The 24,738-nt window shown below is 39.8% G+C and overlaps 4 protein-coding genes across 10 annotated transcripts in view; 3 read left to right on the top strand and 1 right to left on the bottom strand.

Annotated features, from left to right (window-relative positions):
• Positions 1-14,179, top strand: part of LOC109992534 (collagen alpha-1(XV) chain-like) — a 56,396-nt gene extending 42,217 nt beyond the window's left edge. Inside the window, exons 13-43 of the mRNA XM_020645199.3 lie at positions 61-108; positions 255-380; positions 1,967-2,020; positions 2,363-2,398; positions 2,509-2,643; positions 3,325-3,384; positions 3,544-3,579; positions 3,893-3,937; positions 4,076-4,138; positions 4,757-4,792; positions 4,927-5,010; positions 5,197-5,262; positions 5,506-5,559; positions 5,959-6,039; positions 6,197-6,232; positions 6,363-6,416; positions 6,642-6,698; positions 6,917-6,976; positions 7,074-7,115; positions 7,966-7,993; positions 8,206-8,274; positions 8,604-8,629; positions 8,743-8,841; positions 8,923-9,076; positions 9,199-9,272; positions 9,421-9,549; positions 10,258-10,305; positions 10,409-10,471; positions 10,815-11,012; positions 11,401-11,516; positions 11,607-14,179. Of these exons, the coding sequence (XP_020500855.2) occupies positions 61-108; positions 255-380; positions 1,967-2,020; positions 2,363-2,398; positions 2,509-2,643; positions 3,325-3,384; positions 3,544-3,579; positions 3,893-3,937; positions 4,076-4,138; positions 4,757-4,792; positions 4,927-5,010; positions 5,197-5,262; positions 5,506-5,559; positions 5,959-6,039; positions 6,197-6,232; positions 6,363-6,416; positions 6,642-6,698; positions 6,917-6,976; positions 7,074-7,115; positions 7,966-7,993; positions 8,206-8,274; positions 8,604-8,629; positions 8,743-8,841; positions 8,923-9,076; positions 9,199-9,272; positions 9,421-9,549; positions 10,258-10,305; positions 10,409-10,471; positions 10,815-11,012; positions 11,401-11,516; positions 11,607-11,808 (2,379 nt within the window). The 3' untranslated portion in view covers positions 11,809-14,179. The remainder of the gene's footprint in view (positions 1-60; positions 109-254; positions 381-1,966; positions 2,021-2,362; positions 2,399-2,508; positions 2,644-3,324; positions 3,385-3,543; positions 3,580-3,892; positions 3,938-4,075; positions 4,139-4,756; positions 4,793-4,926; positions 5,011-5,196; positions 5,263-5,505; positions 5,560-5,958; positions 6,040-6,196; positions 6,233-6,362; positions 6,417-6,641; positions 6,699-6,916; positions 6,977-7,073; positions 7,116-7,965; positions 7,994-8,205; positions 8,275-8,603; positions 8,630-8,742; positions 8,842-8,922; positions 9,077-9,198; positions 9,273-9,420; positions 9,550-10,257; positions 10,306-10,408; positions 10,472-10,814; positions 11,013-11,400; positions 11,517-11,606) is intronic.
• A 129-nt stretch (positions 14,180-14,308) lies between these two features.
• Positions 14,309-15,858, top strand: LOC109992530 (apolipoprotein D-like). 2 transcript variants are annotated; one of them, XM_065948815.1, is made up of 5 exons: positions 14,309-14,520; positions 14,622-14,747; positions 14,910-15,031; positions 15,174-15,262; positions 15,346-15,858. In XM_065948815.1, the coding sequence occupies exons 1-5, from the start codon at positions 14,500-14,502 to the stop codon at positions 15,579-15,581; spliced, it is 594 nt and encodes a 197-aa protein (XP_065804887.1). In that variant the 5' UTR covers positions 14,309-14,499; the 3' UTR covers positions 15,582-15,858. The 2 variants fall into 2 exon arrangements, with proteins under 2 accessions (XP_065804887.1, XP_065804888.1); XM_065948816.1 differs by having other exon boundaries at positions 14,330-14,520; positions 14,643-14,747.
• Positions 15,859-17,077: 1,219 nt separating this feature from the next.
• ggh (gamma-glutamyl hydrolase (conjugase, folylpolygammaglutamyl hydrolase)) lies at positions 17,078-20,876 on the top strand. The gene is made up of 9 exons (XM_065948741.1): positions 17,078-17,428; positions 17,542-17,650; positions 17,761-17,811; positions 18,674-18,758; positions 18,844-18,982; positions 19,801-19,907; positions 20,057-20,147; positions 20,243-20,377; positions 20,484-20,876. The coding sequence occupies exons 1-9, from the start codon at positions 17,200-17,202 to the stop codon at positions 20,600-20,602; spliced, it is 1,065 nt and encodes a 354-aa protein (XP_065804813.1). The 5' UTR covers positions 17,078-17,199; the 3' UTR covers positions 20,603-20,876.
• A 312-nt stretch (positions 20,877-21,188) lies between these two features.
• dpp6a (dipeptidyl-peptidase 6a) overlaps positions 21,189-24,738 on the bottom strand; it is a 207,807-nt gene continuing 204,257 nt past the window's right edge. For all 6 annotated transcript variants that reach the window (XM_065948740.1, XM_020645197.3, XM_020645198.3 and 3 more), the window contains one exon: positions 21,189-24,214. In XM_065948740.1, coding sequence (XP_065804812.1) covers positions 24,065-24,214 — 150 coding nt within the window. In that variant the 3' untranslated portion in view covers positions 21,189-24,064. The remainder of the gene's footprint in view (positions 24,215-24,738) is intronic.

A 24,738-nucleotide genomic window follows, 5' to 3' on the forward strand; every position in this document is an offset into this window, starting at 1 on the left:
AGGTAGAAGAAATTAATCCAAAATATCTGAATCAGTGGTCATGTGGTTTGTGTTTAATAGGAGGGCTCAGGATTTGAAGACTTTGACAGCGATGCAGAGATAATGAGGGTAAGTGTTTATGCTATCAAGCTTTTAAGCTGATATATTTTGACAGAACAGGACATTCACAAACATTGGACCATAAGTTAGACAGGTACTTCTAAGTTTACTTCTTCCTGTTTGTGTGACTATAATATTTTACATGGTTTCATCAGGGGCCTCCGGGACCTCCGGGACCTCCAGGGCTTCCAGGAAACCCATCTGAGGACCTCTTTCGTGGACCACCTGGGGCTCCTGGCAAAGACGGGAAGAATGGAGAGAGGGGTGAACCTGGACTGCCTGTAAGCCAATCACTGTTTCTGTATTTCAATTCACTCTATATTCACATGGCGGCTTTTTCCCTCTGATCTTAGACCCCAGGGTGCAAAGCTCAAAAGCATTCAGACACATCCAAGCTAAAGTCACAGTTCATGAAACATGATAGGACAGGTTGGACATCTTAGGAAATAGTCATGTTAGCAAGCTAAGGGTAATTTAGTTAGCTAGATAGCAGATATGTTATCCAGCCAAGGATAATGTTAACAAGCCAACAGTTTCAGCTATCTTAGTATAATGTTGGTGAACTGACTGTTATGTAAGCTAGCTAAATATGCCATTAAACAGCTAATAGTTTGTTTACTAGCTGAAATAATATCATCCTTCTCAGAAAATGATGATATAAACTAGCCAAGCAATGTTTGTTATACCATATGTGTTGGCTTGCAAAGGATAATGCTAGTTAGCTCACAGTAGTGTTAACCAAAGTGCACATTTCTTAAGTGTTTTTTTGGGGCCTTTAGGTTGTTTTTACACAGGACAACTTGGAAAGTCATGCAGCAAAGGATCGAGGTCGGATTCAAACCCATAGCTGCTATGTTAAGGGCTAGCCTCAGTAGCCTGTTCAACACTCAGCTTTAGCAACGATTTGGCTACATGATTTAGCCTTGAAGACCTTACAAACATTTTTTAGGACTTTGTTTTTTCTAAATTTTGGGACATCCGAGGAAAACAGCTTCTTTGTGAGGGATTAGAACATAAGAACAAATCCAAAAACATTTCAAAATTGGTCGATTTATTCTTAAATATGAAAGATTGATTCATGCATCTCTGACCGAACTTCTTTTTACAGGTGATTGAGGAGTGGTTTATTAGCTCTGGCTCTGGTTCAGGGTCTGGCTCTGGCTCTGGTTCTGGTTCAGAGTCTGGCTCTGGCTCTGGCTTTGGTTCAGAGTCTGGCTCTGGCTCTGGTTCTGGCTTTGGTTCAGGGTCTGGTCAGGTATTAAAAATTGGTCCCAGTGTAACCACTGGACCGAAAAGACAGTATTCCCCCCAACTTTATTTTGAACCCATGTTCCTCAACTGCTTTTCCAGCCTTTTCTTACAACATGAAATGTATCAAACATATTGTGAGTGTGTGTGGTTTCAAAGAGAATGGCACCAGTTGGGAAAAGTGTTGATTTGGGAAATAATATGTCTGCGTAATGTGCCTGTTATGCAGGTAACATAAGTTCAGACTATCATATCCTAACAGCGCTTTGGCAGAACCTTCTGTTGGAGCTTCAGAACATGGTCAGCTGCAGCATCTGTTGGGGGAAATGTGTCTTTTGTCTTTGAAATGTCAGAAGCTTTTACTAACTTATTGTATGAATGGCTTTAATACTCACAGGTTTAAAGTGTTTACTGCCACTTGGTAGATTAACTTCAGTTCCTGGGAGCCTGAGTAAAAATAACATTTCCCTTTCAGTTGGCTTGTAGCGAGCATCCTCCCTAAATCCCATGCTGACTGTGTAGTGAAAGTACAGATTATTTATACTTGTGTAGGTAGGTGTATACGAACGACATCTGTGCCTCTATCTGACATGTTTAAAGTTTGTTATCACTCTTTCAGGGTGTCGATGGGAGAGACGGAGATCCCGGGCCAGCTGGGAAGACAGGAGACAAGGTGAGACTATAAGCAGTCCAGATTTATTCCTAGTAAAGACACAGAAAAACATCAGAGTCACATCAGAGTAGTTGCACATCCACCAGGATTACCCTCTTGCTTTGGGTGCTCTTTGTATGAGCTCACTCTGATTTCCTCTGAGCATGCCTCTTAGTGCTCCGTTAGTAAAAACAATTTCACACAAGCTTAATAACCTGCTAACACACAGAGCCAAGTGTTAATGAGGCGAACCCCCGCAGGCTAATAAAGCTAAAGGGATTAAGTGGAAACAGGTCTGTGTTGCAAAACAGAAAGTGATGTCGCTCTTTTGTCATTGTTTTTATTTTGTCATGTTCTAAACAGGGAGAGCCCGGTGTAGGTGGACAGCCAGGACCAAAGGTAAAATTATGATATCTTTACCTCACACTTTTAATTAAATCTTTTAGGTTTTCCCCTCTTGTCCCCTCACTGTAGCACTAACTGAATTAACAACATGACATGCTTTGCAGGGAGATCAGGGCCCTCCAGGGTTTCCAGGCCTATCAGGCGCAGATGGTCCAGAAGGGCCATCTGGTCCAAGGGGTCAACCTGGCCCTCCTGGGCCCCCAGGTCCCCCTGGAAAAGGCTACACCTTTGACTTTGAGGTACAGTGTTGTTCCCCGTTACGACTCAGAAACATTACCGTAAATTCAGAGAGAGAAACAACATAACAACACACACCTGCAAACATACCATTTTCTACAAACCCATAGTCCTCGCCTTCCCCACGGGTCTTTCTCTGAAACGAACAATGTGAGAAAGATATTTTCAGTAAGTCAAGTGATTTAAGTAGGTGAATGAATACATAGTTCAATAGAATCAATAAGACAAAACAATGGTAAGAAAGTAAAGAGAAAATTACATCGTAGATCTACCAGCGTTAAGGGCTCCAATCTTTTCTCAACATTAACGTGGCCTGCCTGGTTCATCCTTAAAGTTTCTCTTAAAGAGTTAACCCACTGATCAATAGAGAGACGTGGCTTTCACCTGACTGCCAGCATCGTGTTAGCAGCAGTACATATTGTTAACCACACATAAAGGTATAGATTTATGTTTTACTGCTGACTACATTTAAAAGGATAATACACACTGCAAACTTTGTCAACAATAACAAAGGAGTCGGTCACAAAATCACACAAAGTCAGTATGATTACGATTTAGTTGAATCAGGTCCGTTTGACACACAGAGGCAACATCTGTTAATTTTATTATGATATTTTTGGAGGCAGTAACTTGTCAGGCACTTGGAGTTTGACTATTGGTGATTTAATTTGTTAATTATTTAGGACTTGGAAGGATCTGGGATACTGAGCGGTGCAGGAGCTGTGCCCTCCAGAGGCCCACCGGTAAAACTGCATGTGTTTGCATGAAGAGCATTATGCATAGAAATATTCAGCTTTTATAGTTTTATAAACCATCGATCATCATACAGTGTAATTGTATTATTGCTTTTACTACTGTTATTTATTTCAGCTTGTATTCATTAACTTGAATTTGTTAAACAGGGTCCTCCAGGAATCCCTGGACTTGAGGGACCAAAGGTGAGATGTGTGTGTGTGTGTGTGTGTGTGTGTGTGTGTGTGTGTGTGTGTGTGTGTGTGTGTGTGTGTGTGTGTGTGTGTGTGTGTGTGTGTGTGTGTGTGTGTGTGTGTGTGTGTGTGTGTGTGTGTGTGTGATTATCATCTGGACTAAAAGAAGGTTATAATGACATTGTAGTGTGATTAAAACTTGCTAATGTTAGATAAAGAGTTGGCATGGAGAAGACTTGAACCACTTTAATCTGTTTATGTATTTTAAAATTAGATAAGTGTTCATTTTTCAAACCATCTGTTTCTCCTTCTTTGCTTCTCATAGGGTAAAGATGGTTTGACTGGCGTCCCAGGAGGGCCAGGGCAAAAGGTGAGTCTGCTGTCAAGTGTTTTTTTTGTTGTTGCCTTTTTTACTCAGCATGAATCAGAAAAAGCTTCTGAAACATTCACAAACAAATCCTATTACAGTGCAGTACATGAGTGATGAATGTTTATGTTGTGTCTGTAGGGTGAGGATGGCATCATAGGACGACCAGGATTTCCAGGATTGGAGGGACTTAAAGGGGCAGAGGTCAGTAAATGGAATATCTGAAAATTAATATTAAATATGTCATTAGAAGATTAACAGATTTGTTCTGGCACGAATAGTGACTTTTAGTGAACAAAATAAGTACAAATATGGTCTTGAGAGCTTATTGCTGAATTTTGAAAAATGTATGGAATTCCTCAAAAATATTCTTCCAGATGTTTTATCAATTTTAATTTTTCAGCTTTATTTTACAAGAAATATTCATGAGATACAAAATCTTCTTTAAAAGAGAGTCCTGGCCAAGACACCAGCATAAAGTGATTTTCACAACAACAAAAAAAAAAGGGCAGAACAAAAACCTAGCTGTGGGAGTGTCACCCACCTGGGGGAGGGGTTACTGCCCTTTGTGATGTCATGAAGGGAAAATCTCCAAACGGCCTGTTTGAGCACACACTTTATGAAAAGTGGAGCAGGCAAGAGACGGAAGGGATGGACTTTTGTCATAATTGGGGGGTATCTAGGCAGGCGTGGGACACACATGTATTTGAAAAACATGGTGGTGTGTTTTGCATAATATGTGACCTTTAAGGCTATCAGAGTTCAAAAATAGTACTCATAACTGAATGTTTAACTTTGTGTTTGATCTTGGTTCTTCTACAGGGACCAAAAGGGAACAGAGGTGATCCAGGACTGAAGGTAAAACCACCCAGAGGTTGATTTATGACGACCATACTCACACACATACACACACGATTGTACATGACTGACAAAACTTGAACTTTGTGTCAACTTTTACCAGAACATAAAAACGTTTCCACATTGTTTTCTAGGGAGAGGCTGGACGGGATGGGAAAGGTCTACCTGGCCCTCCTGGACCACCTGGACCTCCAGGACCTATTATTAACCTGCAGGATGTAAGTAGTACCTGAACACATCTTTTAAAAGGATCCCAAAGGCTAAAAGTGTTGTTTTCTCTTTTAGAGAGATAAGAGAGATAAGAACACAATCTGTCTATCTTAGTCATATATATACTCGTTGTGATTGATTCGCTCTGTGGGTTTGATTACACTGACAACATTCTCGTTCTTTCTTTTAACCAGCTTCTGCTGAACGATACAGATGGTGCCTTCAATTTCTCAAGGATTTATGAAGCTCAGGGAGCATCAGTGAGTATAAAACAGACCAAAAACATCAATCACACACAACAGATCATGGAAACAAAAATTGTGTTTGTCTAACTATTGTTGTGTAACAGTCATGCCTATCCAATTAATTCTGTCAGCTGTTAGGTTTGCCAACAGATATAAGAGAGTGCACAAACATCAATATGACAACAAGTAGAGAATGATCTCCTAATCGAGTCCTTCATTTAGCTCTGGAGTTATCCTCATATTCCTCTTTGTCTTCAGGGTCAAGGAGGTGATATGGGGTTGCCAGGAGTTCGAGGACCTCCAGGACTGAAAGTATGTTGATTAAGTGCTTTTGTGTTTTTAAGGGGGGCCGTGGCTCAGAGGTAGAGTCGGTGGTCTCTCAACCTGAAGTTTGGCAGTTCAGTCCCCATGCTACATAGCTTGCAGCGCGTGAATTCGGGGTGAATAGTACTGATGGGAATTTGAGCATTTTCCATAGCAACCTCCGCCATCAGTGTGTGTGTGGGAATGGGTGAATGTGACATGTAGTGTTGGAGCTCTTTGAGTGGTCAGAAGACGCTGTACAAATCCACTTACCATTATTAACAAATCTTTCTACCCATGTGTAATTTTAGTGTGTACAGACAGTATTAAAGAAGTGCAAATTGTAAACATGCATATTTCTCTGTAAACCTACATTTAGTTTATTTGTTAACTCGTGTGTGTTTGCAGGGTGAAAAAGGTGAGCCGGGATTTTTCATGGCAGCAGATGGAGCCATGATGTCAGACCTGGCTGGTCCCAAAGGAAACAAGGTTATCATTTGTATTTTCATTCTATTGACTTTCAAATCCAGAACATTATCCTCATACTCTTCTTTTTCATGCACGTAAATAACAGCTCTATTGTAAAACATAGCATGACTTTGTATTGAAGTGTATCAATCAATCAAAATGTGGTCGTTCTTTTCAGGGTGATATTGGTGTAGCCGGACCTGCAGGAATTACTGTAAGTATCAGTTGTAGTTAAATCAAAACATTTGCAGGTTTTATTACTGCACTGACTGTTTATCCCCACTGCTGTGGATACACATGCATTTTAAAAGTACTGTCACTCATCTTTTTTATGTTCCCAACAGGGGCCAGTTGGACCGTCAGGACCAAAAGGAGAATTTGGTTTCCCTGGAAGACCTGTAAGCAACATGAGCTCACTGAACTAAACTGACACTGACAGTTCTTTATCTTAATGTTGATCTTTAAAGATCCTGTGAGGAGTTTTTAGTTGGTTCTGAAACAGACTGAAATTAAATCTGACGTCTCTTCGTGGCCTAAATAAGCAAATGAGACCATCAGCAGCGAGATAGAGAGGCTTCTGCGGTTGTAGCCTCGATGCTTATGGATGATTTCTCTCTGTGTAGGGTCGTCCGGGTCAGAATGGACTAAAAGGAGCGAAAGGGGAGTCTGCAGGCCAGCCGGTGAGTCTAAAAGAGCATGGAAGAAGACTACAGATGTAAAACAATAAATATAAGAGATGCTAGTTTAGAATCTGTAAATGAAACATGTAATAATTAAAAAGTTTAACTTTAAGTTTAATAGAATTTCTTAAGCACTTTGTCCTCCTTTAGTTACTCCTTTTTGATTGTTTCACTCTGTTCTCTTTCTACCATTATTCAATTTCCTGTCTGGTTTTTAGGGTCTTCCTGGTCCTCCCGGGCCACCAGGCCGCCCAGGACTGTTCACCTGCCCCAAAGGAGTAAGCACACACACGTTTGACTCACCTCTCCTTACTCATCAGGTGTGTTTTATTTGTCATGAGATAACTCTCCTCTCTCTGCTTATGGTTTCTGAAGATCGTGTTCCCCATACCTCCCAGACCCCACTGCAAAATGGGCGTAAGTTTCTGTTTATATCGACATACTGCTGATTAATTATGTCCTAATTGTCCTCACAGTGGTCTGAAGGTTTAACACAAAAAAAGACACATTAGGGCGTGTGCTTGTGCCCTATAATACTGTTCTACCACCTTTAGAATGATGGCTGCGTCCTTGTTTTTGATTCATCTTGATTAAACCGAAGCTGCCTGCACAATCCTCCTAACCACAAACTCTTTAAATCTCTGTTTGTCTCACACATCCCTCTCCTGCTTTCCCTCTCCTTTGGGTCACAGTGCATGTTGTCTCTTTAACTCCTGGTACAAACTCACCCTTTATCACTCAGAACTGCACGAGAATGACTCTCAGGTATTCCTGCTCGCTGCACGCCCGCGCCGGAAAGTTGAAGGCTTATTGCCGAAACAGCAACAAGGTATCAGAAAACAAAACACACCCACAGAAGATCTGCATGTTTGCATGAGGACAAAGATATTAACAATAACAATAAGAGGGTTTCATATCTGCTCCTGAACTTTCCTTATTACCCTTATGATAGATCTGTGAAGAAAATAACATAATCTGGTGATCCATTTCTCAGTCTGATCAAAGTGTGTGGCACCTCTAGTGGCCTAAATAAGTATCACAGTAACAAAGAAAATGATCCTGTAGTCTTTTTTCATTAAATTGCTCACTGCTGTGGGAAAATGAAGCGCTTTACAAACCTCAAAAAGAATATATTTCTCTGTTCCTTAGAAATAAAGACTAGAGAGAGAAAAGAGCGGACTCATCACATGGATCATTCATGTCTTATTAATCTCACTTCACCGTTTCTGATGTTCTCCCAATTGTGATGTTTGTCTTTCTTTTCCAGCTTAATCCAGATGGAACCGTCACAGCAGGTAGGATGGGTCACCTGCTTTGTTTGCCTTTGATTATTAAACTTAAAATCTGTTTTACCCTCTTTTATCACAACATTTCAATTTATACCAGCAAAGAACTGTCTCGTCAAAAACAAGCTCATCACCTACTTTAATATAGGTGGATGAATTCTAATCTCATCATCACAAATCAAGAGTAAGGAGAAGTAATCCTCTTATTTTCTGTCTCCTAGGTAACTGTCAGACGGGAATAAAAGGAGACAAAGGAGAGAGAGGCCAGCCTGGACCACCAGCTCCACCAAGTGAGTCAAAACTTCAGAATGAAATCAATGGACAGTAAAAATGATCGATGTTTAATAACGGGACATTATTAAACGTCTTTAAATAATTTACTGAGGGAAGAAAATGTTATTCAACTGAAAGACAGAAAGACAGGTAAGACAGAAAGACAGGTAAGAAGAAAGACGCTGAGTGAAGCTGCTTTAGAGAGAGAGAGAGAGAGACTTTTTATCTTTGTGTTTTCTCTGCACTTTGCAACACTTTGTAATCACACTCCTGAGACTCAACCTGTACTTAAGACTTCCTTTAATGGTTGCAGTTAGTCATAAGTCGTCTGTTTCCTCTGTTGCAGATACATTCTTTCCCAGGGGAGGCTGGGTGAGTCTCATTTAAAAGTGCTTCTTTTAGATTTAGCTCGGGGACATCCCGCCTTTATGTTGCCTTTTGCACAAAGGTCTTTATTTTCTTTTGTCTTTTGCGTGTTAACGCAGGGAGCAGGAGGAGACCAGGGCGTCAAAGGAGAGAAGGGAGACAAAGGGGAAGCAGGGTTGTCTGGGCAACCAGGTGTCCCAGGGAGACCAGGACCAGTGGTGAGTCCATGAATACACAACGTCTTCTTTATGTCATTAATGAAACAAGGCTATTAATGAATACTTCCTGATTTATTACAGGGACCAAAAGGAGAGTCAGTGCTCGGACCACAAGGCCTACCCGGGGTGCCAGGTTCACCGGGTGTCCCAGGATATGGCAGACCAGGACCAGTTGGCCCTCCTGGACCACCAGGGCCTCCAGGACTGCCAGTGTCATCATCAAGATATGGCTCAGGTAGAGTTCAGCAGTCAAACACATGTCCCCCAATGATATCTATGTTCTTGTAGATAATTAGATAAATCCACAAGCGTTAATGAGCTTCTTTAAAAAAAACGTTTGAAATCTTTTTGTTGCAGCGTTAACCTTTGCCGGCCCCCCCGGACCACAAGGACCTGCTGGGCCACCTGGAGCTTCGGGCAGTGCAGCACCTGTAAGTGGACTTTTGTCCTTTGGTCATATTTTTTACACTACACATAAAACAAACCTTTGCCTGATCGATCACACTCCAGAGACTGTCCGAATCAAAACTACATCACACGAGATGTACATTTGTTTTGTCTTTGTTTTGTTTTTTCCAGCTGAAAACCTTTTTGAGCCGTGAGAGCATGATGCAGCACACGCTCAGAGACACAGAGGGGACTCTGGCGTACGTCACAGGGACGGGAAGTCTCTACCTCAAGGTCTCACAGGGATGGAAAGAGATACAGGTACTAACAGGGACTGCTTTCAGATATCTCACATAACATAATTTCATACAAGCCCAAACGACCAGTGATGTCAGGATATTAAACAGAGTCTTTATAACAGCTGTTTGTGTTACATTAGAGCTGCATGAAGCTGCAGTGCACACAGACATGACCTAAACCATTAAACCATTACGTACATGTAGGTTAAAGTTTAACTAATCCAGCCAATAAAATGACGTGATAGCAGTTTAATGATTTTCTATTTATTATTTGGTTCTGTTCGTGGTCTGAAAATCATTAATGAGATGTTTTCATTGCATTCAAAATCTGTCAATCCAATCCTGAACTCAAAATAATATTGGGACTGAAAAAGTTCTGCTGTGTTATTTACAAATTCAGAATCACACCCTTTTAATAATAAAATAAAATCTGATTACTGGAAATTTTTTACATGGCGAACAAGATCAATTATAAATCAGTATTTGACAGAGAGACTGAAAAGTACTTTAGAGCATGACGTGGTTATACAAGTAAGAACAGATCATTTATTTGATCTTTTCATGAAGATTTATTTTGAATGTTTTGCTGTAAAATAAAAAAAGTTGTTGTGAAGTTATTGGCCATTTCATAATGTTGACTTTAATCTAACACTCTGAATATGAAGAGCCTAACAAATCCTCTGATTGTTTTTCTCATTTGAGACATTTCTGTGTTTTTTCTCTCCTGCAGCTTGGCAGTCTGATCCACCTCTCCAATAACATTATCCCACAAGATGAGGTACTTCTCCCCTCTTTTTATGTCTCTAAGCTTAGTTGTTGTTGAATGATTCTATATATGCATTGATTACTCTTTGAACATCACCTTTCCATGGTTCTTTTAGCCTCGAGCTGCGTATCAGATCAGAGGAGACACGTTGGAGAGAGTGCGTTCGGTTACAGAGCGGGTGAGTGACAATAAGACTTTATTGTTTTAAGTAACCCGGCCATAATAACTGGCTTGATTTGAGCTGCTGAAATATTGAATATTCTGAATAGTCTAGTAAAAGGGGATGCTTTGAAATATATTTTGCACCACATGCTTTGATTAAAAAAAAGGCAGATGATTAAATGTTGATGAGGTTTTCGCAGCATTATGTCATTGTTTTGTTCTCTTTTGGTCAAAAAGGCATGAAAGTGTTATGCTCCCCATTCTGCCTGAAACATACATATCATCTCTTAAACTCAATAATCTAACATGTAGTACGCTGAGGTGGAGAATCACTGGCCTGTTTTCTTCCCCTCTTCCAGATCAACCTGGTGGCTCTGAACCAGCCTCACTCGGGCGACATGATGGGACTGGACACGGCCGACCGGATGTGTTACGAACAAGCCAAGGCGATGGGTCTACCTCCGAACTACCGAGCATTCATTTCCTCCCACAGGCAAGACCTGGTCCATGTGGTCTATCCCGGTTTCAGGGAAACTCTGCCAGTTACCAACCTCAGGGTGAGTCTAAAATGACAAATTCATTCTTTAACATTACAACTTTATTCTCCTATGACTTTTTCAGTAATATAACAACTTTATTTTTTAAACAGTACAAACTTATTCTTTGAAAATTACGTTATTCTCTTCCAACTTTTCTCTATAGTATCACAACTTGTTTCTTATAATAGAACTACTTGATTTTCAGAGTATTACCACTTTATTGTTGTATTTTTATTATGATGTAAATCTCTTTTCTTCTTGAATGTGTCTTCTGTACTCCTTTAGCTCCCCCGACGTTTGTAGCATCGTTACGTTTGTAGTCCTCAAGCTACACGTTTGTAAAGGATCCCTCTGGAAGCAAAGAACATCTGGCTGCTTCTAACGCTCCCTGTGTGTCTTCTTTCAGGGAGACATTATGTTCAGGAACTGGCGGTCAATTTTCAGTGGTGACGGAGGACCAATCAATTCCAAGATACCTATCTACTCCTTTGACGGCCGGGATGTTTTAGTCGACCCCTTCTGGTCTGTAAACTTTAATGACTTCGTTTTCTTTCTGTTTATTTTGTATCTTTTTTGTTGCTTATTTTAAAATATCTGTCATCTTTCTCTCAGGCCTCACAAGAACATCTGGCACGGCTCCACCAGCAGGGGTCTGCGGGTGTTGGACAAACACTGCGAGACGTGGCGGGCGGACCACATGTCTGTGATGGGCCAGTCATCGAGTCTGACCTCGGGCCTGCTCCTGGGTCAGCAGATCCGGAGCTGTTCCAACCAGTACATCGTTCTCTGCATCGAGACACACAAAAACCTTTAAAAACGCCGCTCATACCACTCTACCAAAGAAGCCACCACGGCCACCTTAAAAGTTGAACACTCGGGGAACAGTTTGAGTGCTTTTTTTTTTATTAACAGAGGATGTTGACTTCAGCAGATCTTTGGTGCTTTGTGTAGCATTTTGTGATGTTTGTTTTAAACCAGAGGATTACATTTAACACCTTGTCTTTCAAGAGGATTTAAGGGCTTTTTTCTCTTCCATCTTCTGTGTTTTTTTTCCGGAGGAGCAAGAAGATTAAGAGGCAATTACAAACTCTTGACATCAGCCAAGTTATAATCTGGGAGTCTAAGCTAACGTGAGGATGATGCTCTTTGTGTTTTGAAGCAATCCAGAAGATTTCCCCTTATATTCAACCTGGTGGCACATAATTCAAAATGCAACAGACAGGTCAGTCGATTTTGTAGCAGATGTGCTAATTTGCAAAAATGCTAACATCTCAAAGAGAATGTGGTAAATATTGTCTAACGTTAAAACGATAGCTGCAGCACCTTTCACCTGTTTGTTTAAGGCAGTCATTGCAACAAGAGACGTCTGTGTCATAAAAGAACCAAATATGAAGTGACACAAATGGCTTCTTACACAAGGGTAGTTATCATTGACTGTACATGAGAAGTGGACATAAACATTGGTTATCTTACTTAACTGTTTTGGAACTACCATTTTTAAAACCTGGAGTCTGGCATATTTGCTTTTCTCAAACTTGGTTGCCGGGGAAAGGAGCCAGAAATTACTATATTTGGAAAAAATTAAGGATATTCCTTGCTACGCCTACATTCTGATTGACAGGTTGCCATAGATGTAATCTGTTGAAAAACCAATAGCCACACTATTAAGCATTTCTTGCTTGATTGTCCATTTTATTCTAGATGGGACAATATTTAACAGAATGAACATCATTACAAACACTTGAAACTAGAGATCAAGACCATAAACTCTTTAAGTTAATGTTTCTAAGGGAATCAATCAAGGGACAAGAAGAGGTATTTTCTCATTAAGCGGCAACCTCCAGTGGTGATGAAAGGTGAAGCCAATGGGGATGTTCTACAAAACTGCAGTTCCTTGACTGTCCACTTGAGGCTGGCTGTAAAATCCCTGAGAGTCCATTTGACACCAATGTTAAAATGTCCGTTTTTTTACAGCAGAAATAAACATGTTTACAGCCTGATACAAAAAAACCAGCCTGAAAATCTAACTGTACTCACTGTTTGAGATTTTTTATACTCATCCATTTTTAGTATATCTAGGCTCAGAGTTATGCATATATTTGCATAGTAAGGGGAATGGACTGCCTGTTTCTAGGTTAACTGAAAGTTAATTGCAGATAGCATTTCCAATATGGTGACCGCCATCTTTAAGCTTCACAACTTCCCCTCAGAAACCAAGGAGTGACATCACTGAGACCACGTCCATGTTTCATGCAGTCTATGTTTCTCATTAGATTATATCAGACACCTTAATCAACAGGTGAAGTCGCCCCCTGGTGACCATTAGCAAGAATACAGGTTTAAGACACTTTTTGGCTTCACTTTTGTAAACCACAAGGCAACATCCACTTCTTATATACAGTCTATGACAAGAACCCAGGTGAGTTAGGGATTTCTTCGTATTGTCTTACTGTCTTCTTGTTGTCAATCGACTGACGATGCAGGGATTTGCAGCTGTCCTGAAACGTGGTCGATTTTACAAATGAAACATTTCCAAAGACTTATGTGATGGACGCATAAAGTGTGACTTTCACTGTATTGTTTACAGAACAGAACGAGTTTCAACCGTTAAACAAGTTTACTCAATAGTCAAAGGTCATTTTGTTTCCATACTTTGAATAGTCCCGTGAACAACAGTGGGCCAAGCAGACAGCCAGTGTTGCCACCAAAGTCATTTTTGATGCACTGTACTTTATTTTTTTAATATTTTCTAGTTCTAACATTTTCATCCTTAAAGTGTTGTGTTGTAGTATTTTCAAACATCTTTGTGATCTCACTTCTTAGCAGTTCTTTCTCGCAAACGGCTATTTAATTTAAATCCAATGATTTATTTATACCGTCACAGCACATAACATGAAATCAGATGACAGAATTTAAGAATGTAATTTATCGTTTGTTGTTTGTCAGATGATTGTCTCTTCTCACTCTGTGCCTCTTTTCTATTCTTTGTACAGTTTTTATTTTATGTTACGTAAATAGATTTTTGAAGAATGTCGTCAAACATTTCCATCTAGTTTAAAAAATAAAGTTAAGAAACAAGTTACATATTTTCACTCTGAAAAATACATCCTAAGGGAAAAAGTGAGAGCACATGTTTTTGTATAAATATTGGTGCTTCGTTGAATAAAGTTTTCTCTTTTCGTAAACTTCTTCTGTTTCTCATTTGAATGACCAAGAGAATGAAATCTGATCCTTTGTTACAGAAGTCATACATTGTACTGGATGTTCTAATGCCACTTTTCAAAAATAGCTCCTCAAACACATTTCCCTTCCAAAGGTCACTTTTTCTGGAAGTTTTTTTCTGTCAGTGCCAAACAGCTTTCACCTTGTACTTGTGTTAATAAGTTAGAGTACATGAAAGAGTACAGTTAGAGACGTTGAGTTCTTTCACTTTTAACTTACACATCTTTTTTGAGATCGTTTTTTTTACATCAGAACAGATTTTTGTAATTTGTTTTTTGGCCACATGGACATGAAGACCTTCAAGGTATTGTTCCTTAAAATGACAACACATTAAAAATATTCAATTATCTCTACTAATCCAATAATATTGGTGTTTTTTTCTGCATGTGGTACAACCATACTAAGAGATCTACTCTCAATGTGAAGGTCCTGTTTGCTTTTCTCCTGACTGCTGCAGCAGCTGAGGGTCAATCTTTCCACCAAGGCAACTGCCCACAGCCGTCTGTCCAAGAGAACTTCAATGTTACACAGGTTAAATACTAACAGATCCATGCAGTGTTGCCTTTCTGACACTTTTGATATATAAGGGTATTTAGTTGAAATTAATGGGTTTTAGGTATCATTAAAAATCACCTGCATGCTGCTTATTGTGCCAGCATGCTCATTTATAATCATTGCACTTTTTCATTCCAGTACATGGGCACCTGGTATGAAGTAGAGAAGCTCCCGGCCATGTTTGAAAGAGGAAAATGTAACCAGGCTACATACAGTCTGCTCGATGACGGGACTGTCAAGGTTCGCAATGTAGAGCTGCTGTAAGGATCTAACTAACCCGCTGCCTGAGTACAAAGGATGTTAGTTTGTGGTCATAGCTGCTTAACATTGTAACCTGCATTGATATACAGCAAGTATGGAAGGAAGACGTTTTCTTGCATTATCGTTTTCTGTTCATCACAGGGCTAATGGGAAGATAAGTTCAATTGAGGGTGTTGCCAAAGTTAAGAACTCGTCTCAACCTGCTATCCTGGATGTCAGCTTCTTTAGAGGTAAATATCATCTGAGAACAAAATTGCTAATATCAGAAAAATAATAGATTTTCCCAACACTTTTCTATGCTACCTGCGTCCAGGTGTTCCAGATGCTCCATACTGGGTTCTCTCCACAGACTACCACTCACATGCTCTGGTGTACTCTTGTTCTGATTACTTTGGCCTCTTTCACATCGACTTCGCCTGGATCTTGGCTCGCACTCGGGTGTTGACCGGGGACATTATCCTTCAGCTGCATGATAAGCTGACTGCTGCTGGTGTAAAGGTTAACCGCCTTACGGTCAGTGACCAGACAGGATGTGATGTCATGACCTAAGTTATAGAAGTTTGAAAACTAGAACTATATCCAATAACTGTAACCATTTGACTTCTTCATGTCATAAATCAGTAATAAAAAAGCATACTAACATCACACTGTTAACAAAAAAAAGTCTGCTTGTGATGAAGTTAAATTTTAGTGCTTTATTGTCTCTGCTGTGTAATGTAAACACACACAACATTAAAAGTTGCAATCTTTCAATGATTCTATTTTAAAGGGGAGTTGTTGATGGCGATTGTATACTTTATAAAATAAAATGTGTCTTGGAGTTGAATATTTTGGGCTCAGAGATATTTATTTTTTGTTACATTAACATCTACATACATAAGCTACATACATACATATTATATTATGTTTTATATTCAAATGTATTACTGTATTATCACTACTATACTATTTTTTTTACTACACCTGAAATGCATTTACTGCAATGCCAATATGTCAAAAAATAAGAAAACCCTCTTTGTGAGTCAAACATACAGCCTTGACTTCATTCCCAGTTCCGAGATCCGAGGTAAATGGAACTCGGCATTTACCTCGGATCTCGGAACTGGGAATGACATCACACCCGAGTTAACTGCGTTCCTGTTGCAAGTCGGAAAAGCAACATGGACGCTTCCAGGAGAACCTTTGTTTTGTTAGCTGTTTTGAAAACACCTCCACAGAGAGAACTTGCACGATACCATCGATGTGATTGATTTAATTACACAAAAAGACTACTATGCTGCTAATAAACTCAACGGTTACAGCTTAAACATCCATTTTGATGCACGTAACAGACATATTGGATCTGAATCTGAACTCGGGCTACTTGTTTTTCTCCGAGTTTCCAAGTCGTAATTTCGACTTCAGGGGGTTTCCAGTTGACACTTCCGACTGGGAACTCGGAATTTCAGACTTCCGAGATCAACTTGAACGCAGCATAATATATTTTATCAAATTACGCTCCCAATAAAATCACCTTATTACGGAAGAGGATTAGGGCCACACATACAAAAAGTCACTGTCACTGTGCAGGAGTGAATGTTATTCATTTTGCATTCCATAATTGTTCACACACTTCCTTCAATATTAATGCCAGCGGACTAATATCTATTTGTGTCCAACATGGATGATAATAAAATGCTTTGTAACATTGTCAAAATACTGATTTTTAAACCTTATTTACTCTATCTCTTTTTACCTATATGGAATGAGGGGCTTCATCAACATTCAACTAAAGAACTGAATGTTAATGTGGTGAAAAGAGTAAGTTGGCTACTCGTTTAAGCAATTCCATAGTAGTTTACACAGAAGTTTCACCTGGGTGCTACACCGTCTGGCAACCTAAAAAACAAAAATACAGGATCATTAAACTATAACTGTGATAACACACAGCAGAGACAAAGCATGCCACGGTTTTTGCTGCTGTTTCCCACTCCAGTATGCTCCAGTCAGTCCTGCACGGTCCTGCACAGTGACTATCCACCGGAGTTGGTCCTTACAGGTACCCGTAGATCTGACTTTAAAGTCAAAATCCTCTTCCGTACCTTAGATCTCACAACTTCTCAATTCATTTGCATTAGAAAAGTGAAGCACGGTTTAATGCTACAATTATAAAAATGTCAATGAATATATGGACGCATTGACTTATGGGCGTGCTTTACGGCTTTACGGCGTGCTTACAGGGGGCCCAGGATTGTCCGGCAGCATTATTCAGCATAACACCGGCGGACGAATGACGAATTTACAAGGAGCTCCCGTTTGTTTTCCATTTAGACTAACTATGTTGGCATTGATTTGCTTTGTTCTTTTATGCACACCGTGTTATTCATCAGTGACGAGGAATGACAGACCAATTATTGGTAAGTTTATTAACACGTTATACTTTACAGCATTCACTCTCTCGCGGTTTGCTGTATAAGTTTGGCTTTCTTTTGTTTTGATTTTAAATGGTGAACTTCTTCCCTCTCTGAAGGTGTTCTGGCTCAAGAGGTTCTCATGCCTAAACTCAATGAAGCCTCTTACATCGCTGCCTCTTATGTAAAGTTCCTGGAGTCCGCAGGGGCGAGGGTCGTACCTGTCATGTGAGGTTTTATCTAACAGTTATTTGTCAATACGAGTTTAAAAAAACAACAACCTTTAACCTACCTTTTATGTGGTAAGTCCCCTAACCTCGTTGTTTATATCTCTACAGGATTGATCAGACACCAGAGGAGTATAAAACACTTTTCAACTCCATTAACGGGTAAAAGTTGTAACTGATTTCATAAAGCAGTAAATCCCTTCTTTAATGTTGTTATTTGTCTTCTTACACATTCAAAGCAAGCACAGTCACGTCGGCGTCTCGGATGGTCACAAGTGTATGAAACCAGCTCAAATATATCTATTTTTTATTTATTTTGGGGGGATTTGTATGGCTTTATTTTAGAGATAGGAGGACAGTTGATAGAGTTAGTAATCCGGGAGAGAGAGAGAGAGAGAGAGAGAGAGAGAGAGAGAGTGGGGAACAACGCCCACACTTGAGGACTTCAGCCTCTTGCTGCATTCATGTGCTGCCCGGGTGGTCCAATTTTCCGAGTTGGGAAGTCGTTACTTCCGACGTGAATTCAGTTCGCAGGTCGGAATGTTGTAACAATTGCACAAAAAAAAGCGTCGATGGCACGAAGAAGAAGATCAGTGAAACGTTACTGTTAAAAGTTATATTTGAGCAAAAAGTTGATGTGCAATACCTGAATTAATTAAAAGTATGTTAACATTAACAAAACATATTTAGCCCCCCCATGTTATGACGATTATGACGTTAAGTCTGGAAGTCGGGCACCTCATTCTTTTTCGATTTTCCCGAGTTGATGTTCCGACTTGAGCAGGTCTTCAAGTGCATTGTACGTTTTTCCGATTTGTCCGACACCACTTGAATGCAGCATCTGCACGTGGAGCGCACTAAAAACCCACTAGGCTACTGGCGCCCCAGTTACATTGTTTTTATTTTTAGTGTAACACCCACCCTGTTGTGTTCATTCTTGTTAGAGAGCACGCCACATTGTGTGAGCTCTGGGCTTCCATGTGTGTTGTAACTCACTTTCTGCATGTTGTTCCTTTGTTGACAGGATCCTCTTCCCGGGTGGATCTGCCAGCCTCACCACGTCTGGTTATGCAAGGGCTGCAAAAATCTTTTATGATCTGGCCATTGACGTAAAAGCTTGAAATACTTGTAAATAACTGGATTAATAAAGAATCAGTGTTTGATTATGCTTCATTCTGTGTGTTTTTGTTTCAGGCAAACCAGAGAGGAGACTATTTCCCTGTGTGGGGAACCTGTCTTGGATTTGAGCAGCTGACCGTTTTGACAAGTGGAAAAAACCTTCTAGTAAATACCAACACCAGTAATATACCACTGCACCTGGACTTCACTAACGGTTTGGCTTTGTCCTTATATAATGTTATGTAGGTTACTTATCAGTAAAATAGCTGTTATTTGTAGGCAGCATCCAAAGCTGTTTTATCATATCTACACCTGAAACTTTCCAGAGGACTGCTCCTGAAATCCTCCTGATGTTTGTTCACACACATCACTTAATTAGGTGCTGAGTCAAAAAAAAAGAAAAGTTATGAAGCAAACAAAGACTCAAAACACTATGGCTCCCAAAATATATACTTATTTATTTGCTATGTGCATTTAAGGAACACAGAGAATATTAGAAGACCCCTGCCCCCTCTCCCGTCTGACAGGGATAGCCTTCTTCTTTGAAGTGCACATGTGAACAACAAGATCATAAGTGCATTTAAAAAAAAAAAAAAAAGTCAAGACCAAGACCATAAAAATCTATGAAAATCATCATCTTGTGTGCAGGGTGCGTGTCACCCACTTTGAACGATGACACCCCCAGGTTGCCGCCGTAACCGGGGGATAGAAATCTAATTACGTATATATTGAAGTTATTATTTTGTTTTAGAAACCTTCTAGTCAAAGTAATGACATGGAACAATAGCCAATCGGTGATGGTCTTGGACGGTCTTGCTTTAACATCCAGAGTCTGCCCAGTCTGAGAGCGGAACAAGACCGAGTAAAAATGCTTTCGAGTCCGAGACGAGACTTTCAAAAAGTGGTCTTGAGACGAAGAACAATCTCAAGTACTACTCCACTAGAAGCAGCTCTCAAATATCCTATGAAAATGTGAAAGTGTTTGAAATGAATGACTTTGTAACTATTTTTTTTGATATATACCTTTTTAAGAAACCGCAGACAGCCGGCTGTTTAAAGGCTTCCCCGCAGAGCTGATGAAAGATCTGGCATCTGAGCCGCTGACAGCGAACGTTCACAAGTGGAGTATCTCAGTGTCGGTATGTCACTCACTACTATGCCTACATCTTAAACTTTTAATTTTGAATATGAAAATTTTGTTAAGTCATTTTTCCAAGTACATACAAAGCAGAAAAAAGGGGAAGCAAAGTGTGGTTAATCTAATGAAAATAACCTCTGTTTCTTTCAGACTCATGAGACAAATGAGGAGCTAAACAATTTCTACAAAGTTCTGTCCACAAATACAGATGGAAGAGTTGAGTTTGTGTCAACAATGGAAGGTAATATCTAAGTAAGATAGTACAAGTTTACGGTGAGAAAAACACTCAGCAGGATTGTAAGAAAAAAGGCTTTCTTTTCTCTTTCGTCTTGGCAGCTTATGATTATCCAATTTACGGGGTGCAGTGGCATCCAGAGAAGAATGCATTTGAATGGAGAAAGCCTTACATCCCACACTCTTCTTCAGCAGTAAAGACCACCTTCTACACGGCGGAATTTTTTGTCAATGAAGGTATGAACACAGCATTATTTCTGGTCTATAAGTGCATTTTTGACAGCTGCATCCTGAAGCCTTTTTGATCGGTGAATCTGGCATTGATTGATTTCTCTTCTTACAGCCAGGAAGAACTTGCACAGATTTAACTCAGAGGAGGACGAGAGACAAGCCCTGATATACAACTACAGTCCCGTTTACACTCAGCTTAATAGCAGCTTCGAACAAAACTATTATTTCTGATTTATGCGGATGGCTGCTTGAATTCGCTTCTCAGCCTCTGATTGGCTGTCTCAATCCCGTGACTTGTGAATGTTTGCACATGATTTGCACTGCACACACTGTTTATCCTGTTACCGAAGAGGTTGTAGACTGTGAATACAATAGATGTAACCTGTATAAAAAAAAATGAGCTTATACTTTCCATTTACTATGTATTCAATGACTATGTGTAATATAAAAAGGATCAAGTGATGCGATGAACTGAAAAAGGAAATTAAAATCAAACTCAGGCTTAGCTTTGTCAGCCATTTCTTTTTTTTTTATCTTCTTTGGTTTTACAAACCTGTTGGCATTTTGTTAGCAGCAAGCTTGTGTCTTATTAAAGACCAAAGCGATGGTTAAAAAGAGAAAATAATCTGTACATACATTTGATTTGTCAACAGTGAACAGACCCTTACTTAATGCTAAAGTAGCCTTGTTGTAATTCACGTACCAGGATGCACTTGTTTTTAGATGACAGGTAAACTCTTTATACAGCAATATTCTCCAATGGCCCGCCAACCACCACCACAAGAGCATCAAAAAGAATAGGCAAAAAGAGACCGAGGGCTGATAAAATATCTATTGTTTTATTCTAACATTGACCTTCATGCCACAGTCTGACATCAATCTCCTTCTATGCTTTGGATAACAAAGTTGAGCGTCTTGAAAAAGTCTTCGATAACTGGCAGGAAAGTTCAACGTTTGCCATTTTGCATTTGTAAAGTCCAACTTCAACTGAATTCAAGGACAGCAACAGGAGAACAGAAATGAATAGTCAGATGTATCTTCCAAAATGCTTTATGCACAAATAACACTCAGGTAATATTGTTTCTCTCATTTTTTTTTCTTTTCTTTTTTTTTTTTTTTAGAACAAAATGATATTTGAATAACATTTACACATCAAGCTGACGAGACTGGGATCTCAATCACAATAGTACTGGAAATGTAATTAATGCAATCCAGTAAGGAACATTCAAGATGTCAAAATGACCAAGTGGAACTGAGCTATCAGGGCGAGTGCTGCAATTAACCTCGTAACATGCACTGAAACGCAACACAAATGGCCATTCTAATAAGAAATTAAAATCATGGGAAATTAAACATGTGCCTCAAGAAATTGTCATGTTGCTTGCTTGAATTTCTTCATTTGATTAAGTTCACACATTTTCTTCTATAGATACATCATTTCTCAGGGTACTACACTATCCTACCGGCTTTTTGCCCTCAACCTTAAAGGTCACATATTATCCTCCTTTTGTAACACATTTAAATAAGTCTCAGAGGTCCCCAAAACATGTCTGCAAAGTTTCTTGTCCAAAGTCCACTCCCATCATGTCTTTTTTCACGTCTATAAACCCCTCTATTTCAGTCCTGCTCAGAACAGGCTGTTTCTATGTCTGTATCTTTAAATGCAAATGAGCTGTGTCTGACCACGCCCCCTCTGGAAGGGGATGTGGCTGGCATTTTCACGCACCATGCCAGATTGTTTACAGTGAGAAGGCGGACTCAAAGGGGCAGAACAAACACCTTGCTGTTGGAGTGTCTTCCACCTGGGGGAGGGGCTACTCTCCTTTGTGATGTCACAAGGGGAAAATCTGCAAACGACCTGTTTGAGCACAGATTTTCTGAAAAGTGGAGCAGGCAGAAGGAGAGGATGGACTTATCTCATAATCATGGGGTTCGAAGACAGAATAGGGACACATATTAAAGTGTTTACGAAGTGTATTTTGTATAATATGTGACCTTTAATCAATGTATTCTCTCAATTAAGCCAGTTAAGAGTAAAGTGAGAGCACTCATTATCTAACACTTCAGTTTCTGTACTGGTTATAAGTGTCTTCACCTACCTTTCTTACACATTGTATAAGCATTGATGCGTGCAGATTCTGTACATTTTAGTAAGGTGTAATGATTTGGGCTATTTCACCAGAGAATTGTAATTTTGAAAGTTCAAAATCCTTGCAGGTCAAAAATCAAATATTAGCCTTTTTATAGTAGCTAACCACATGTACTAGCTATTACATTTTGAATATAGCTGCCATTTTGGGAAACTCATTTATTAGCTTTCTTGTAAAGGATTAGGTGAAAAAATATACCTTTCCGTAAATATTAAGCTAAAACCAGGGAAATGGTTAGTTTAGCTTAGCTTAGCCTAGCATAGACACGGCAAACAGGCCAAAAAAATAGTCCAGGTCATAACCTCTGAATGAAACGAGAATAAGAACAATTTAGGATAAAATTGTGATGATACAGTAAAATGTACGACTGGTTAAAGTCAGAGCAAACAGGCAGTTCTTGCTTAGTATAAGCTAACGGCCAAGCTAACCAATTTTCAAACCTGTAAGCCAAGCTAGCCAGCTGCTAGCTATATTGTTATGTTAAAAATCAAGACCAAAGAGATGATGAACTTCTTATCCGTCAACATGAAAGCAAATAAAAGTTTTTTTCCCAAAATGTCAAACTATTTCGATAAAATTAGCGTCATAGTGGTTCATAAGTGTCGTCCTGCAGCAGGATGTTTCTGACCAAGTAAGGCACAGTGACTAAAACAATGTAATGCTCTGTTTTTTTTTTAAAGATATTTGTTAAAATTGACGCTTCACAGTAAAACCGTCTAAAATGAACTTTGAGAAACCAATGACACATTTCATCTTCTAAACAGTTAACCTGTCACAGAGTTTCTGCAGCGAATCTGAAAAAAAAAAAAACATGAAATAAAGCTACGAGATGAAACGAACATCGGGGCGAACATGAACACTGAAAAGAAAATATATCCGTAAGAGCCGAGTGAATGTTCGTGTGCTATTTTACATACTGTAAGAACAACAGACACAACCACAGTCCAACATGAAAGTTCTTCACGACTTTAAAAATAGTTACATTTCTGGAATCTGCACAATTCCAGACACGCAGTTATGAACACTGGCAACCAGTGTTTTTTTCACCAGGCGTCTGTTTTTCAATAATATACAAGCCCACGAGTTATGTGCTATAAGGTTTTTTTTCCCCTCACATCTGAAAAGTCTGTGTGAGAGCAGATGCTTCCTTCTGCTTTTTAAGGAGCTGGTCCATCCTGCTGTGGAGGAGACCACCATGTTTTATCAATCAGTATATTCCAAAACATCACGTTAGCTCTTCGGTCTTTGTCGGCTCTCTGCAGGGCCTTAAAGTTTTAAACTCAGGGCAGAGGATGGGAGGACGGATGTAGAAATAGATCGGCCGTCTGCTGGAAAGGCAGTCTCCGGTTCAGCATGCGGACACAGGGAGCCCAAAATGCAAACCAAAATCAAACTGAGCAACGACAGGTGAGAGTTGCATATTGTGGACGACTGTATGCTTGAGGTTGTGCTGGAGCACAGGGACAGGATGGAGGTTCAGGTAATCGAAAAAACGCATGGGTGGGAAAAATTCTGGGGTGCACAGAAGCCTCAGGAGGCCAAGCTAACCCTCGTCTTCACTCTCCTCTTCCAGCACCTCCTCAAACACGATCTCTGGTAGTCTGAAGCATTCCTCGAAGAAGTTCACCAGGGACTGGCTGAGGTGCTGCCTTGTTGCTTCGCTGTGGATGAAGTGGCCTTCATCTGGGTAGATCTGAGACACAAAGAAAAGGTGTACAGGAGTTTTTACAGGTTTACAACCAAAAATAATAACATTGCAATAAAAAATATTAAAGACAAGTTAGTTTTGATTCATTTTGTAGGCATTGACTAATCCATTTAGCGCTTCCTTTCTGAGTTGTGATTTTGATTTGTCATAACTCGGTTATGTCTACAGGAGTTAACATAATCATATTACAGCAGGTACAACAGGTTAGGTTAAAGCACACAGGAACAGCAACCTGTCAGTCAGTCAGTAATAAGCTCCAATGAACATTCAACTGAATTACATTGAATCTTAATTGGATTAGTTCTGGTGTTATTGCAGGATGCCCAAGAAGGTCTCATAATCTCATTATGTGGAATGAATTCATTGTGAATGAGGGCTAATCCTCTGCCTGCTGAGGGATGCCTCCTGGTTCATAAAGCTCCCAGAGGTTTGAGGAAAAAACTAAACCAGGCGAAGAAAGACAGCCAGAGAAATTGGACCAGGAGCTGTTGTTGTTCCAGAAAAGGGAA

The sequence above is a fragment of the Labrus bergylta genome, chromosome 20 (genome assembly GCF_963930695.1).
Source record: "Labrus bergylta chromosome 20, fLabBer1.1, whole genome shotgun sequence".
In the NCBI taxonomy this organism is placed as follows: domain Eukaryota; kingdom Metazoa; phylum Chordata; class Actinopteri; order Labriformes; family Labridae; genus Labrus; species Labrus bergylta.

Coding starts and splice junctions, on each gene's coding strand:
- LOC109992530 (XM_065948815.1), top strand. CDS start 14,500: ATGGACATGAAGACCTTCAAG. Junction 14,521..14,621: donor TGGACATGAAGACCTTCAAG/GTATTGTTCCTT, acceptor AACCATACTAAG/AGATCTACTCTCAATGTGAA. Junction 15,263..15,345: donor GGATGTCAGCTTCTTTAGAG/GTAAATATCATC, acceptor ACCTGCGTCCAG/GTGTTCCAGATGCTCCATAC.
- ggh (XM_065948741.1), top strand. CDS start 17,200: ATGGACGCATTGACTTATGGGCGTGCTTTACGGCTTTACGGCGTGCTT. Junction 17,651..17,760: donor GCGAGGGTCGTACCTGTCAT/GTGAGGTTTTAT, acceptor ATATCTCTACAG/GATTGATCAGACACCAGAGG. Junction 20,148..20,242: donor GTTTGTGTCAACAATGGAAG/GTAATATCTAAG, acceptor TCGTCTTGGCAG/CTTATGATTATCCAATTTAC.